Source organism: Podarcis vaucheri (assembly GCF_965113315.1).
Source record: "Podarcis vaucheri genome assembly, chromosome: 16".
In the NCBI taxonomy this organism is placed as follows: Eukaryota; Metazoa; Chordata; class Lepidosauria; order Squamata; family Lacertidae; genus Podarcis; species Podarcis vaucheri.
In genome coordinates this window covers 14512061-14528223 of record NC_138754.1, presented here as the reverse complement: position 1 = coordinate 14528223, position 16163 = coordinate 14512061, and the positions used below count along the sequence as shown (strand labels likewise).

At 47.8% G+C, this 16163-nt stretch overlaps 1 protein-coding gene across 4 annotated transcripts; it reads left to right on the top strand.

The window, feature by feature from the left end:
• The first annotated feature begins 432 nt into the window (after window positions 1-432).
• Window positions 433-16003, top strand: KAT5 (lysine acetyltransferase 5). 4 transcript variants are annotated; one of them, XM_082202695.1, is made up of 14 exons: window positions 434-574; window positions 658-724; window positions 2061-2129; window positions 2992-3128; window positions 3502-3681; window positions 4940-5020; window positions 6038-6112; window positions 6242-6490; window positions 9139-9228; window positions 10620-10760; window positions 11631-11724; window positions 12788-12947; window positions 13847-13928; window positions 15133-16003. In XM_082202695.1, the coding sequence occupies exons 1-14, from the start codon at window positions 563-565 to the stop codon at window positions 15265-15267; spliced, it is 1572 nt and encodes a 523-aa protein (XP_082058821.1). In that variant the 5' UTR covers window positions 434-562; the 3' UTR covers window positions 15268-16003. The 4 variants fall into 4 exon arrangements, with proteins under 4 accessions (XP_082058822.1, XP_082058821.1, XP_082058823.1 ...); XM_082202697.1 differs by lacking the exon at window positions 3502-3681; XM_082202694.1 differs by having other exon boundaries at window positions 6038-6490.
• The last annotated feature ends 160 nt before the right edge of the window (window positions 16004-16163 follow it).

The following is a 16163-nucleotide window of genomic DNA, read 5'->3' as shown; positions in this document are numbered from 1 at the left end:
GGCTGGGGAGGGCGGGGTATAAATAAAAATTATTATTATTATTATTATTAAATTATTATTATTATTATTATTGCAAAATTCTCAGCATATCTCCAGTCTGATATCTTACAAAATTTGCTTTGGTATCTTGGCAGAAAGGCAGTATATAAACGTAATGAATTAAATAAAGGGGGACAGAGTCGGTTAACTGCCAAGTCATAAATGCTCATACTACACAGATTACAACAACAAAAATGACAACTTCCGTTTTCTGGGAGGGCTGCCAGGTCACGTTGCAAGCGTTTTAGCGTCACTTCCTAGACCATCACGTGACACCAACGCCTGTCGCTGTGACGACTTGAACTAGCATCATTTCCCTTTCTCTGCTGCGGGCTCTAGCGGGCTGTCCTCGTCACGTGATACTACGACCATAGAGTTCAGAAAGAAGCCTATAGAAGGATCAAAGCAAAATAGGAAGTTGTCATCTGGAGCACACCGGAAGCGATCGCTTCCTTTCTCCCCCACCACCCGCTGTTTGGTAGATGCCGGAAGAGAAGGCCCCGGCTAACGGCGAGGGTCCAAGATGGCGGAGGTGGTGAGTTGAGAGCCGGGGATTGCGGGGTGGGGGTCTGGTTGGGCTTGCTGGCCCCTCTGCTAATCTCTCTCTAACTCCTGCAGGAGGAAGTGACCGAGGGGTGTCGCCTCCCTGTGCTGCGCCGTAACCAGGAAAACGAGGACGAGTGGCGTGAGTGAGGGGCGGGGCGGAGGCTCAAGGGGCGGGGCCAGCTGTCATCATGGCCCAGAGGGGAGACCTCTCACCTTGTGGGGGAAATGATATCTGTTACCAATGAACCTTGGGGAGGGTTAGCATGGACAAGAAGGTGGAGCCAAAGAGGATGGTGAGGCTGAGGGCCAGCACCGCAGGGGTGTCAGGTCTAAGGTCAGGCTGCGAAAGAGCATCCTGCAGTGTATTGGAGTGTGGTACATGGGGAGGCTCAGATTCAAATCCTCATCTGCCTATAACACTTAGGGATTGAATTGGGCTCAGTTGTAATCTTGGTCCAGGTGTGGAGAACCTTCAGCCCTCCAAATCTGGTTGTCAAGCTTGGCTGGTGGACAGGAGTGATGGGAGTGATAGTTTAGGCAAAATCTGGCGAAGAACACTTGTCCAGTCTACTTTCCAGGATTGTTTAGACGAAAATAGAGAAGGGAGACCTGTATGTATCGCCTTGAGCTCCTTGGATAAAAGGCCTGGTATAACTGTAAATATGGGCCAAGATGAGGTGGGACCAACAGCACAGTCTTACCTATGCCATCTCAGAAATATGTTCTACTTAATTCATTGGAGGCTAGTGCGGTTTTGAGTTCCACCACAATCAAGATGTCAAGGAGTCTAGAGGTCTCTGGGAATTTGGGGAGAATCCAGTGGAGGAAAGGAGCGAGTGGAATTTATTAATCTCAACAGGTTTTGATGACTTTATGATTAAAGGTATTGCAGAACGAAACACACTTTGTTCTCCATGTACAAAAGGAAGTCCAAGTATCTGTGGCAAAATCATATTCTAAACTGTTTTGTATCTTTGCCCTTATCCTACCCATTATTTGTCAATCTTCTGTCAGTGATGAGTTCCAGTAACAGAATCTGGTATTTGGATACATCCATGACATTGATTACTGGCAGTGCAGGTCAGGGCTAGAGTTTCTTTACAGCACTCTTACCTATTATTCATATCTGAAAAGATAAATTGAGTTAAGAAAGAGTAGTGCCCTCAGCCATCTAGACTTACAACCAGGATTTGAACCTGAGTTTTTTGTGTCTGGGCTCACATTAGTTCTTAATACTCACATTTCACAGATTAAGAACATTGATTGTGAGAATTTTTTTACAGAGATCCTTGTGGCAGACTAGAGCGTTAAAACTAAACTCTAAATAAAATATTCAGGCCCATCGCAGGAATCCCAAATAAGAGAGTCTTCCTGACACTTTTAGTAGTAGCCTTTTCAGAGGTCCACAAAGTGGTCTCCTCTCTCTCTCCCTCCCTCCACATTCTCTTAGATAATATATTTCTTTCTTTCAACAGCACTGGCTGAAATACTTAGCGTCAAGGACATCAGCGGCCGAAAACTTTTCTACGTTCACTACATTGACTGTGAGTAGATGGGGACAAATCCATTTGGAGGGTGGGCAGGATGAAATCATAAAATGGGCTTTTCCAGATAGGAATGATGAAGAACGTCTGGGAAGGCAAAAGGTTATAGAAACATACACAAGATACTTAGAAATTGAAAGCAGAATATTTTTTAATTTCTATCCAGTAATTAAAACTGGTCTACCCACTTAAATGGGGAAGTAGACCAGCCTTTTCCCAGAGCAGGAATGGGGAACCTGGAGTCCAACTCCCAGCCAGCTTGGCTCCACCCTGGCGAGCTTGGCCAGTGACCGGGGCTGATTATCGTTGTTATCTAACAACATCAGGAGGGCCACAGGTTCTGCAGCAGACTGCCCATAGAGCTCACAGCAGAACCAGCATGCTAAGCAGGGGTGTGTGAATGCATGGGTAAACTTCCTTTCCATCTGTCCTGAACATCAGAACCAGTCCTAATGGAGTTGATTGTTGCTGACTTCATTCTTCACTTTGGGGACATCTGAGAATGCTTTTGAAACTCAGTATTGGGCCAAAAACAAGACTCCATCCTTCCCCTGTTGGGATGTGACTACCAAGATTAGTCAAAAGGCATGGACTCTTCATTCCAGCCCTTGGGACCTGTTTTTGCTTTTGATGTGTATATGTACGTAATGAAATCTGGTCACCAAAAGTAGACAGCTGGCAGCTACTGTAAACAAGCAGGTGGGAAGACAGGCAGAAGCTTGGGGCACTGCCTAGAAAGATAGTGGGATGTAACAGGGCTTGCTGCTGGCTAGATAGCGATCCAGAGCCCTGCTTTTATCATCATCTCATTCCTCCTTAAAGATGGGGGTGGGAAAATTATCCCTTGCCTTGAACCATGCAGTTAACAAGCGTCTGGATGAATGGGTGACTCATGACCGGTTGGATTTGAAGAAGATACAGTTCCCCAAAAAGGAAGCGAAGACACCCACCAAGAATGGGCTGCCTGGATCACGGCCCAGCTCTCCGGAACGTGACGTGGTAGGAGGAAATGTGGGCCCTGGGGGGGGGGAGGGGAAGGGCGGCTTTGGGAGGATGTGATCTGGCAAGGGATCGGTGGGTGGTGGTGTTAGTCTGGACCTGGGGAAGAGAGTGCTTTTATTAGCATTGGGGTTGATTCCCCGTCCCATTCCCCCAGGTCTCTTTGGGTCAAGGACAGAGACTTTATAAGGAACGAGGCCTTTGGAAGCATTGGTGGTTTTCTTCCGGTCTTGTCCCTTTTGTCCTTTTATTGTGCTGCCCAGCCTGCAGCATGTGGGGATGGTGGTCCCTGCACCCTTCCCCAGAGCGGCAGTGCCGCCCCTTGCCCCTCCCTCCCATGTGTTGGTAACACCCCTCTTCCTCCCCCACTCAGAGGAAGACCTTGGATCTGTCTCTACAACCAGCCGCAACTCCATCCAGCGGTAAAACCCTTCCCATTCCGGTGCAGATAACCCTCCGTTTTAACCTACCTAAAGAGAGGGAGGCCGTCCCCGGCTCGCCCGACCAACCCCTCTCCTCCAGCTCCTGCGTCCAGCCAAACCATCGCTCAACGGTACGAACCGGCGCTCGGCCGCCCCGGCTCGCTCCTTTTGTGTCTTTTGTCTACCCGGCACGTTCTCAAGAGGCCGCACAAGCTGGGCGGGGTTGGGCAAGGTCTGGGCTGGCAAGGGAGGCCTCCAAGGGAGGAGCCCGGGGGCATTCTGGCCTTCATCTTGAGGGCACTCTCTTCCCTCCCGAGTCAAAGAAGAGTAGTGCAGGTGACCCCCGACAGGAAAAACACCAAAGAAATAAAGAACGGGTTCAAATCAAGCCTCCAGTACAGTGCCCTGTGCACATTGGCATTCAGAACCACATTACTGATTGAACTAAGCTCTTGAGTGTCGCTCAGGGTCTGGAGCCTGTGAATGACCGTGGAGCCCCACTAAAAATACTACTCAGACTTCCATTTATTGCTGACTAAGTGCCCTGGAAATTTTATTTGGTTTGAAACCAGCTTAGCTGCTACAGTCACTTCATTCGGCCCCAGGTTCCTTGCTTCACAGCCTCGCTGTTAAGCAAGTTAGAGATTTGAATCGTAGTTTAAATGTTGGGTGGGGGCGTTTTACTTGCAGCTGTCCTTTTTAAATGGACTCTCTCTTTCTCTGTGATGTGTCTGCCTGCAAACCCATTAAAACACACCCTGCACCTAAGGTGTCTTTGTGTAAAAGTCTCTGATACCAGAGGTGGGGGGAAAGCTGTTGTGAGCATACAAGCAGACCTTCCATTGTGGAAGGTTCCCCTCCCCCCCAGATGTGGGATTGGGACAGCCATACATGCTCCATTGACTGCAGAAGATTGCTGTACAAAGCAGATCTGAGTCCCCAAGGATGGGGGACAAGTAATCTCTGTAAATGTTCAGAAGAGTCAGAGCTCAGTGATAGAGCACTTGCTTTGTGTGCAGAAGTTCCCAGGTTCAATCCCCAGCATCTTCAAGTAAAACTGGGAATGCCTCCCTTTTTGAAACCCTGGAGAGCTGCTGCCAATCAGTGTAGACAGTAATGAGCTAGATGGACCAGTGGGTTTGATTGATTATGAAGGGCCCAAAGCAGATGAACTTGAGCCATAACCCCTGTATGACCTTCCCTGCAAGGCCCAATCCCCGTGTGGGCTGTGGGTCAAAGTCACCATGTTTTTTTGCTATGGGACATGCAAGTGGGGATCTCTGCTTGGAACTGAGTGGGCACATGGAAATGTGTTTGGAAGCGTATCAGTGGCTGTTGAAGGGGATGGGCAGCCCCAGAAATAACTTGCTTTGTTTCTGTCTCTTCCAGAAGAGGAAAGTGGAAGTAGTTTCTCCAGCAACCCCCATCCCCACCCCAACAGAGACAACACAAGCATCAGTGTTCCCCCAGGTAAGCCACTCCGCACCCACCTCCAGTGGTTCTTGTTGGACGAATGGGTCTAGGTAAGGGATTGTGCCTGTTGGGGGTTGTGGAGGAAGAGAGAGCCAGGTTCTGAAGAGCAGCCTGTGAGTGTCTCCACAAACACCCAGGATGCAGAAGCTGCTCCTCCAGCTACTCAAACAGAGGTTGGTGAAAGGCTGGAGTTTGCGTTTTCTTAACGAGGAAACCAAATCTGAATCCTTGCCTTTGTGCAAACCCACATTTGATTTTGACCTCAACTTACAGAACAGCACAAGGGGATGGGTGTGTGTGCCTGAGACCCAAGCAGACGGTGTGGAATTTTAGCTTTTCCTTTGGGAGGGCGGCTGGATTTTATTCATGCTCCAATGTGGGCCGTTGGCCCACAGAACACATGGCACCGGTCTGAAACTAAGCAGGGCAGGGTCTGGAATGTAGGCCTGCCTGAGAACACCACACTGACCTCTGAAGAGGAAGATGAGCTACAATAAACAGATACACCTCCCAAAAATAAATATACCTCCCAAGCCAAATAGGTTTGTGACCTAAAGAGCGGGGATGCATGTGTTGCCTTCCTCTTTAGCAGCCCTCCAGACCTCTTTGTATTACCCTTAGAACCCTTTCACCAACCTGGCTTGCATCCTCCTTGACTATTTTTGCTTGGCTAGAATGTCTCCTTGAATTCTCATACTGCTTCTTGGGTGCCAGGATGGAGAGGAACGTATAAGTAAGTTAACCATTGTTCCTCCGCCCATGTTTTCTCCTGGCCCTGCCCGCCACGGGCGGCCCCCAAAAAGTTGCCTGGATGGGTGAGTCACCTCAGGGTGCAAAAACTTCCTCCCTCTTTCCCTCTTGCTGTAGCTTCTGTCCCTCAGTGAGTCTTCTGGAGCTCTTTTTGAGGCGCCTTTTAATACTTTCCTGCATGAGCTGGAGGGGGAGGGAGTGCCTGGGCAGTGACTTTCCCCCGCTCTCTCTGACATCCTCCTTGACCCCGTTTTTGTCTTCCAGAATGGCTCCGCACGCCGAGCGGTCGCTGCCCAGCCTGGCAGGAAGAGGAAATCCAATTGCCTTGGCACTGATGAGGTAAGTGCCAGGGCTTGGGGTAGTGCCTGCCAGCCTGCTTCCCAGGGGGGCACCAGCCTGGAAGAAGGAATGTGCGGCTCTTCCTCGTTCATCCAGAATCTCCCGCCTCCCCCCGGTTTTTGTGAGCAGGACTCCCAGGACAGCTCTGACGGCATCCCCTCAGCCCCACGCATGACAGGCAGTCTGGTCTCGGACCGCAGCCACGATGACATCATCACGCGCATGAAAAACATTGAGTGCATTGAACTGGGGCGTCACCGCCTGAAGCCTTGGTACTTCTCGCCTTACCCACAGGAGCTCACCACCCTCCCCGTCCTCTACCTCTGCGAGTTTTGCCTTAAGTACGTCAAGAGCCTCAAATGTCTCCAGAGGCACCTGGTAAGTCCCAGGGCCCAGTTTGGGCAGCCTGTCATCCAGGACCCAAAGTCTGCCGGCCTGGATTGCTCTGTTTCCCAGCCAGCTCTTTGTCGCCAACACCTAGCGGCTGCCCGAGACTGCATGCTGGCCACCGTTGGGATAATAATAATAATAATAATAATAAATTTTATTTATATCCCGCCCTCCCCAGCCGAAGCCGGGCTCAGGGCGGCTAACAACAATCAAATAATCAGTCAAATAATCACACAATCTAAAAATATTTCATTATAAAAATTAATTAAATCAAATTGATGGCAACCAATTAAGCAAAATTCTGTGCAGGTTGCCAGAGGAGGGAGTCAGGCTGCGCCCTGACCAAAGGCCTGGCGGAACAACTCTGTCTTGCAGGCCCTGCAGAAAGATGTCAAGTCCCACAGGGCCCTAGTCTCTTGTGACAGAGCATTCCACCAGTTTGGAGCCGCAGCCGAGAAGGCCCTGGCTCTAGTTGAGGCCAGCCTAACCAGGTCTAACAACACCCTGAGTTGCTCAGACCCGCCAGTTTCTCAAGACGCCAGGTCTATCTTCCTGGGTTGGTAGACCTGGTCTCTGGCCTGGGTAGACCTAATGCCCAGTCTGACTTGTTATAGCAGGTAAGCCCAATGCCATACTGTGCCTGCTCCTGCAGAGTCAGAGGCCAGGCAGGTCTACCGTCCCGACTGGCTGTCGGACATGCCTGGAGACTGTTGGGCTCAGCAGACCTGTTGATGGGGATCTACTGATCTCTGCAGACCCATTGCCCTGGGTTGGTAGACCTGATGCTAGCCTGGGATTTCTGCCTGACGCAGCCTCCAGGAGGTTAAACCTATTGAGTCTAGTAGACCTGTTGGTCTTCTCCTGCCTATTGGAGGACAGGTCTGCCTACCGTCACATCTCTGTCACAGCCTTGCAGGCTACACATGCCCATCGTGCCAGTTTGTGCATTCAGAAGATTTGATTGGCAAAACGTCTCCAGATGAGATAGGGCTTGTTTGAGTACACCCCTATGGGAACATACTGGAGGGAAAGCTTGCTTCTTCACCCTTGCAGGCTAGTTTTCTACATGCCCCTGAGGTATTTTATACGAGAAGCAGGACTTGGAGCAGTTTTGCTCCTCAAGCCGCCTGATTGCATCAGTTCTGTGCAACTCAGAATCTCAGAAAGCTCCTACAATCACCTGGGGGGTCAATATAGTTATTTATTTTATATATTGTGCTGACAACAGTGACGACAAAAAATACAAATCAGGCTGATACAACAGAAATAAAACAAGAGTACACTTTTAAACATAGAATAAAATAAAACCCATTACTGTCTTGGGTTGGATGAATCTTAAAGAGGAACAGTATCATATATTTTTGAATCAACCAAATCCATTGAGAAGCAGCGGGAGGTAGCAGGCAGTGTTCTTCCTTGTTGACATTAGTACAGTTGTACCTCAGGTTACAGACGCTTCAGGTTACAGACTCTGCTAACCCAAAAATAGTATCTCGGGTTAAGAACTTTGCTTCAGGACGAGAACAGAAATTGCGTCACGGCGGTGCTGGGAGGCCCCATTAGCTAAAGTGGTACCTCAGGTTAAGAACAGTTTCAGGTTAAGAATGGACCTCCAGAATGAATTAAGTTCTTAACCTGAGGTACCACTGTAATATAATCAAACCAAACCCCTACAAATCTATCCAAAAATCTATCCTTTTTACATTGTCCCCTGGAAATGCATAGTTTGTTGGTCAGCTTTTATAATAAAGCAAGTTCCCAAACTTTGGAATACGAAAAAGAAGTATTGGCTCTGTTTGGAACTCTCTAGAAACGAGCCATTGTGGCTCTAGCAGCCATCTCAAAATGAGCAATTAGCTCTTTATTATGTATACTAAGACCAGCTTCCTCAAAAATAGGTAATGGTGCAAGCTGGGCAGAAGGGATAAGAAAACAATTCAAAATTGTATTGATTTCTTTAAAAGCCAGAGACCATAAATGCAAATATGAATGAGTAACAGGCCTCTGGGAGTTCTGTACCAGTTCGTGAATCACTTTTAAGGACAGTTCTTTATATTTTGCTGAAACAGAGCGGAGAGGGGGCTTCACCCATATTCTGTGCCAGGTATCATCCTCTTTGCCCCAACCTGTGTCCTGGCTCCATGCTAATCTTAAACCGAGCTGCCGGTTTGGTTCCTGTTTCAGTAAAAGTTTGTATAACCCAGAGTCAGTATTGAAATGATAACTGTGTGTGCTTACTTTGCACCATCCAATTGTGTAAAACATGGGGGAGAACTCTTGAGCCCCTTGCTGGACTTCCAGAGAGGGAAGACGCAACACTCATTTCCCTGTGTGTGTGCTCCACTAAAGGTTAGATTCTTGATTCCCCACCCTCCACCTGGCATTTACTCTGGGAACAGTTAACTTTGTTAGAGAGCAGTATCATTGGTTCCAGACAAAAATCCCTAGTGTGTGCTGGAGCCTGGTAAGGGGCTGCAGCTCTGTAGGATCTTGAGCTTTTACCTCCCCACGCCCTCCAGTCTGCCCTGTCCTGTCCTATGTCCCTGCCCCCCAAATGCAATTCCTAGAATCACAAGGACCCAGAAAGGTTTGATTTTGCTTGCGAGAGTTCAGCCTGTGATCCTTCTGTTTTGCAGACAAAGTGTGACTTGAGGCATCCGCCAGGGAACGAAATCTACCGCAAAGGGACGATCTCCTTCTTTGAGATCGATGGGCGGAAGAACAAGGCAAGAGCAGTTATTGGGCACAGATGAAACAGGGATTCTAGGAAAGCTGATTCCACAATGATTGCTGGGGCTTTGTTTTGGGAGATGGGGATGGAGAGCGCACTGGTGGCGGCAGACGTCTCATCCACCACACACACACACACACACACACACACACACACAAAGTTGGGACTGCTTCATCTAGTGCAGGGGTGGGGAGAAACTGTTGCCCTTCAGATGTTGTTGGATTACAACTCCCAACTGCTTCAGCCGCTGTGGGGGTTGCCATCTAGGAACTTCTGGAGACCACGGTTTCTCCACACCTGACTCAGCCCAGTGATGTCTGCTCTGACTGGCAACAGCTCTCCAGCAACTCAAAACAGAGAAATCTTTCCTCCTCCTAATTGGAGAAACCAAGAATTAAACACAAGACTTTCTACATGCAAAACAGTTTCCCCATCATTGAACTACAGTCTCTCCCTGTAAAGCTACAAACTTCCAAATGCCAGAGCAGGTGGTTTCTTCATCCTGTCCAGTACCCTCTCTCCTCTGACTGGCTGTGGTTCTCCAGGGTCTTCCCTGTCCCCTTCCACCTGTTCCTTTTAACAGAAGGTGCCAGGGATTGAACCTTGGGCCTTCTGCAAGCAACAGTAAATTTGGCCCTCCCTGCTGCCTGCTCCCGCCACCCACCCAAATGCGAAAAAGGTACAAAACTGAGTCACATAACGTGTGGTCTGAACTGATAGGCAAGGCAGATGGGTGTACCATCTGGTACGACAAGACATTCACAATGGCAGAGAAGCAATGCAAAATTGGCATTTTCAGTCCTTCACTGCAAAAGTCTTTTCTTTGTGTGCTCGTTTCCTTTCCTCCATTTCCTCCCAGAATCCAGATGTATGGATTGACAAGTCTTGGGACAGAATAGAAGGGAGGGAAACAATCCAATCCAGTTGTCTCTGTGTGGGTGGGCAGATAGGGTGGAGGTTCATCCCCACATTGTAAGGCAGGCATGTTTTAAAAGTCTTGAAACTGATCCAAAAGCAAAGGTCATGTGCTCAGTGCTTGGGGAGGGGTGTTTGGAAGTGAAACTTCTGGGTTTGTCTTCTCTCCCCTCCACTTGCTTCCTTGTTTTTCCGGAGATGTAATGGAGTGAGCATCCCACACGAATTTCCCTCTCCTTGGAACTGGGAAAAACGCATTTTAAATTCCCTGGAGGAAGAAGCACTGGGTTTCTAGACACCGTATGTGAAGCTGAGAGGGGGAAATGCTCATAGCCTCATATTTGAAATGGTTTGTGATTTCCCTCCCCCTCCAGTCCAGTCTTGCCCCACAACCTTTCGCTGCTAGAGATGAATCTCAGGCCCTCCTTTCTCAAGGACGTGCTTGTTCACCCTTTCCATATCTCTTTTCAGAGCTACTCGCAAAACCTCTGCCTCCTGGCAAAGTGCTTCCTGGACCACAAGACCCTCTACTATGACACAGATCCCTTCCTCTTCTACGTAATGACAGAGTACGACAGCAAAGGCTTCCACATTGTTGGGTACTTCTCCAAGGTAATGTTGCAAAATTAATGTACGCATACATCGGATAGATTTTAAGAATTTCTAAATTGATAATGTGTTAATGTAATATTAATTTGCATGCTGTATGTGTAAAATTCATTTGTCTATTTCAAATACATTTAATATCATCAGGTTCTTAAATTAGTTACAGTTCCGATTGAATTGGATCTGAAGTTTCCACCAGGAGCTGAGAGTTTTACCTAACTGAATGCTATTCTTTTTAGCCCCAGTGAAATTTTGTGGAATGCTCACAATAATGTCTCTGCTTTGCAAATGTGTCCAGGGGCCAACCTGTATTGATATTTATCATCCTCATCCTTTTATGTTTTGTCCTGCCTCTGAGAATAAAGATTTATTATTATTATTATTATTATTATTATTATTATTATTATTATTATTATTTAGCAAGGAGAAAGAAGTTAGGGGGAGAGTTGATAGCAACAGCCTAATGTTATCTGTGGAGCAAGTTGGCTGTGAGGATCTACACAGAGCACTGGAGACCTGTCCAGCTCAGTCCGTCTCTGCCTTCTGATATTTCATTAGGCATTACATTTTCTGTTTTCAAGGCTTTCCTTGCAGCCATAAGGACTGGAAACTTAGTTTATAGAATAAAAGCTGAGGGCCTACTGTTAATGAATTTTGCAACAGTTATGAAACCAAAGAATGGGCACTGTCCTAATGCAATCGCCATTATGCTAGTTGTGTTCAAACCTAAACAGCTTCCTCTTGACAAGGGACAGAGAGAGGGGAAATCTCCTGTCATGCCAATGTCAGGGATCCTGGGGAGAGTCAGTTTTGGAAGGGCTGGAACAGCTCCTCCAGTGAAAATTAACATGCTGCTTGTTTTGCCACTACGTGCAGGAGAAAGAATCTACGGAGGACTACAACGTGGCCTGTATCCTGACCCTGCCCCCTTACCAGAGACGGGGCTACGGAAAGTTGCTGATTGAGTTCAGTAAGTGGAGTCTTTCCATTTTCAATCCTCCATTTGAATCTTAGCAGGTTGTTGAATCAAACCCTCCTATATCCCCAGAGGTTGTTTTTCTGTATTTGGCCCAACCATTCCTGACATTTTCAGGAGACAGTCTCTTCCCTGACACATCAAGGCCCTAGAGGTGCCCTCATCTGTGCATCATGTTTAGATTGTCATGTGCAAACATGGGGAAGAGCACTTGTGGGGCTGCCCCACAGCTGCCCCACAGCTGTGTAGCTCCCTCATCTTGAGTAACCTTCAAAGCCCAAACTTCAGCACCTTCCCCCACCCCCCACCCTAGATGTGTTGTCTAAGTAGTCTTTTACTTGCACTTTTGGTAGTTTGGTATGAAGATCCTGCTGTGACGACTCAGTTGCTTATTAAAACAAACAAAGCCACAGAGTTATGCTTGCTTTATCTATGTATTACATAGATTTATTTACTTGCAGGATAGAAATCCTACAAAAGTGGCTTACAAGTAATACAATGACATATTTTAAAAATATATTAGAAATATTAACATATCAAAAACACCACAGGATCCTTTCCACATGACTGTTGGTGACCATGGGTTGTGGGGAGAAAATCTAGCTGGGGCAGGCCAAGGAGGGCACCTGGTTGGGGAGCGCTGCTATAAACAACAGCCTGTTTGAGGTTGCTGTGATGTTTGCTAGCCGCATATTAAGACACTTAAAGTTATATCCTATTTTATCAGGTCTCCCAGCTAGGAAATGCTCCTTATTTTAGAAAGTGCTTGTTCCATGGAGTAGGCAGTCCCAATTTCACATTGTGGGAAAGATTTCTAATCCTGCCGATTCCCAGTTCCACCAGTCGAGTGCTGTATTTTCATTATTTATGAAAATTCACTTTTTTAAAATTTGCGTCGAGGGCGCCTCTTGGCCCTCATTTTAAACTCCGCGGCTTGAGACAAATAGGTAGAACTTTCCCTGATTTAGTCATCTCTTCCATCTGCCACATTGTTCTTTCTTGTGCACTGGGATCTTCTCACAGCCCCCCTCAAGCTGCCTCACTCTTTCCCCTCAAGGCTATGAGCTGTCCAAGGTGGAAGGGAAGACAGGCACGCCAGAGAAGCCTCTCTCAGACCTGGGGCTCCTGTCCTACCGCAGCTACTGGTCCCAGACCATCCTCGAGATCCTCATGAACCTCAAATCGGAGACCGGAGAGCGTCCACAGATCACTATCAAGTGAGGTCCAAGTAATGAAAGTTCACTACTGAAACCCCTGTGGGCAGCCTCTGGGCTGCATGAGGCCCTTGGGAAGGCCTTCAGTGCGGCCCTTAGCAGTGCTGATGGCAACCCCTCGCTGCTTAATTTTTTGCATGGGGTGGAGAAGACACCATGCGGTGGGTGCCCAGAAAATCATGTTCCCCTCAACTTGCCAAATAGCTGGAGGGGGGAGGGAGCTGTGATGGGGAGACAATGGTGTGTGAGGTCATTTCCACGTAAATTAGCCCTCTGTGTGTGTTTTTGTGTGTAGCCACTAGCACAGGCATCCCCAAACGCTGCCCTCCAGCTGTTTTGGGACTACAACTCCCATCATCCCTAGCTAACAGCACCAGTGGTCAGGGATGATGGGAATTGTAGTCCCAAAACAGCTGGAGGGCAGAGTTTGGGGATGCCTGCACTAGCACATAACCTGTGACTTCCTAACCTCATGTGACAAAAAACAAGAAAAAAAAGTCCATCGGGAGAAGCTCCCAGATAGGAGCTGGGAGAGCTCACTTTCATTTGAAATAGGGGTTAAGATGCAGCCTTAATAGAGGGCTTTGTATTTCTTTGTTAGCCGCTTTGAGACTCCTGAAGGGGAGTGAAAGGCGGGATATCAAATCCAAACTCCTCCTCCTCTTCTTCTTCTTCTTCTTCTCTTTTTTCTATCTTTTTGGTCTGTTTTATATTTATTCAGATTAGTTTGGCTTTTATTGTATTCTATGTTGAAAACTTTCAATTAAAAAACTGATTAGAAATAATAAGGTGGCCCACTTCACTACCTGAGGTGCATGCTAAGGTTGTAAGACTGGCCTCCCTCTTTCACTGGCCCTTCTTTATTTTGGATTGCACTCAGTATTTCTTCTCCTTGTTTCCAGTGAGATCAGCGAAATCACAAGCATCAAGAAGGAGGATGTCATCTCGACACTGCAATACCTCAACCTCATCAACTACTACAAGGTAGCATGCCTGAATGAATGGCCATGCAATTTGCTCTGCAACAGCAAGACTCCCAACATTTCTAGGCACCACTTTGGAGCTTAATGGGCAAGTTTGGGCTCCCAATTTAGGGGTTCCCTAGAGCTCCCAGCAGACAAAGACACAGATGGGGATCACAAATGGGGAATTAAGTCTCCTGCACCCAGGTGCTGTTAGATTCCTAACTACTATCAGCTCCAGCAAGTCTAGCCCCATGGTCAGGGCTGATGGAACTTGGAAGTCCCAACAACTGCTAGAGGGCCTCAGGTTCCCCACCTTTGGGCTGAATTCATCCTGAAGGAGGGAAGTGTTATAGTAACATGAACCAGCTCTGCATGGAGGACACACTATCTTGGGATGGATGTGTCTGCATGTGAATTTTGTTTGTGTTCGGCTGATGGAGGGATAAAAACAACAGACGGTGATGTGCTAAGGTTCTTGCAGTTTGTCTATGCAGTTTTGCATAACTTGCTCTGCTTCTGCTGCTGTCTTTGCAGTGGCATGGCCAGGAGTAGAGGAGCTGTGCAAGGCAGCCTTTGCTGAACCCATGGCCTCCATCTATTTTGGACTCCAACTCCCATCAGCCCCTGCTAGCATGGCTAATGGTCAGGGAAGATGAGAGTTGGGAGTCCAGTAATATATGTAGCTTACCAATTTGGAGAAGGCTGCTATAGGGTAACAGGTATGAGGGTTTTTTGTGGGGGTAGGGGCAATAGCATTACAGGGAAGACTAGAAACTGCAGAAATTCCTTGTGGGGTAGGGAGTTGCAGCACTAGAAAGTGATACAGCTTGTTGGCTTCAGTTGTCCCCACCTGCAGTAATGGGGGCAGCAGAGGAAACGTGTTCCTTCCCCTCAAGATAAACCAGCTAGAACTGTGGCCTGCTTTCAGGCATTTTTAAAGACAAGACTCATTTTTCCTGAGAAGATTCCGTGGAAAGGGATGGGCAGGGAGATGCTGCAGCCCTTGGCTGTCTGTGGTTCTCCGCCACGTCAGATTTACCTCTTGTCACAAAAAGCGCCAGGAACACAGAAGAGGTATTTAATATGCAGGATTTCAGGAGCTGAACCATGGTGGCTACAGAAGTGGTGGGAGTGAGCAGTGTTTCAAGTATAGCCGTATCCCCGTCACGAGGACTAGAATCTTTGTTTAAAATTAACAGAACCAAAACACATCTCCTTTCTAGGGCCAGTATATCCTGACACTCTCCGAGGACATCGTGGACGGACATGAGCGTGCCATGCTGAAGCGAATCCTGCGCATTGACTCCAAGTGTCTGCACTTCACCCCAAAGGACTGGAGCAAAAGAGGAAAGTGGTGAGGCCTGCGCACCTGAGTAAGGACCAGCTGCTTGCAGGACGTCCACCCTCCTCCTCACTTTCTGTGACAGTGGGGATCAGGCAAGGTGACCATGCGCTCTTTCGAAGACATTTTCCAGTCAGCTATCAAAGCAGGCACCGTCAGCCAGCCAGACCTCTTGGCGTGTTGTTACCTGGGCCTCACGTGCCCTGGACTTGCCTGCTTGTTTGTATATAAGACTTTTTGGATCCCTCGCTGAGCGGTTGTGTACAGAAGTGGAAAAAGCACAGACCAAGCTACCCAAGCTGTCCCCCACCCCCCCCTTTTTTTTGGGACCGGATATTTATTTATATATATAAATATAAAACCACCATCACAAATCAAAGTTTGGAGCTTGACAAAGGCAGTTGAAGGGCAGCTGCTTTCTGCTGCGTTTCAGCTGCAGGCAGAGAAACTGTTGTTGTTGCTGCCTCCTTCTTTCGAGGCTGGAATTGTGCAGATGCTTCCTTGGGTGGAGAAGCTGGAGGGCAGCTCTAGAAAGCTGCTCTCTCCCATACCGCCTGAGGCTGCAGCAGCATCCACAGGGGTGAAAGTGTGGAAAGAATCTGTTATAGGTTAGCATACGGTAAGACAGTCTCGCTCTCTCGCTCCCTTTCCCCAAAACCAGAGTTTTCATGAACCGGAGGAGCAGCCTTAAAAAAAAGCAAACCCCACCCACCTTCTGTGCTCAGAATAAATTAACAAAATGGGTTTTTAAATGGCATGTGTGTGTACATCTTTTTTCTGGATATGGTATTGCTTTTTCACAAAACCAAGACCCTCAGACAAGAAAATGGGAGCCTGAGAAGGAAAAGGCTTATAGGCCAGAGCCACTACAGCCTGAAGCAGTTGAAGCGATGGCTGCGTACACATTATACA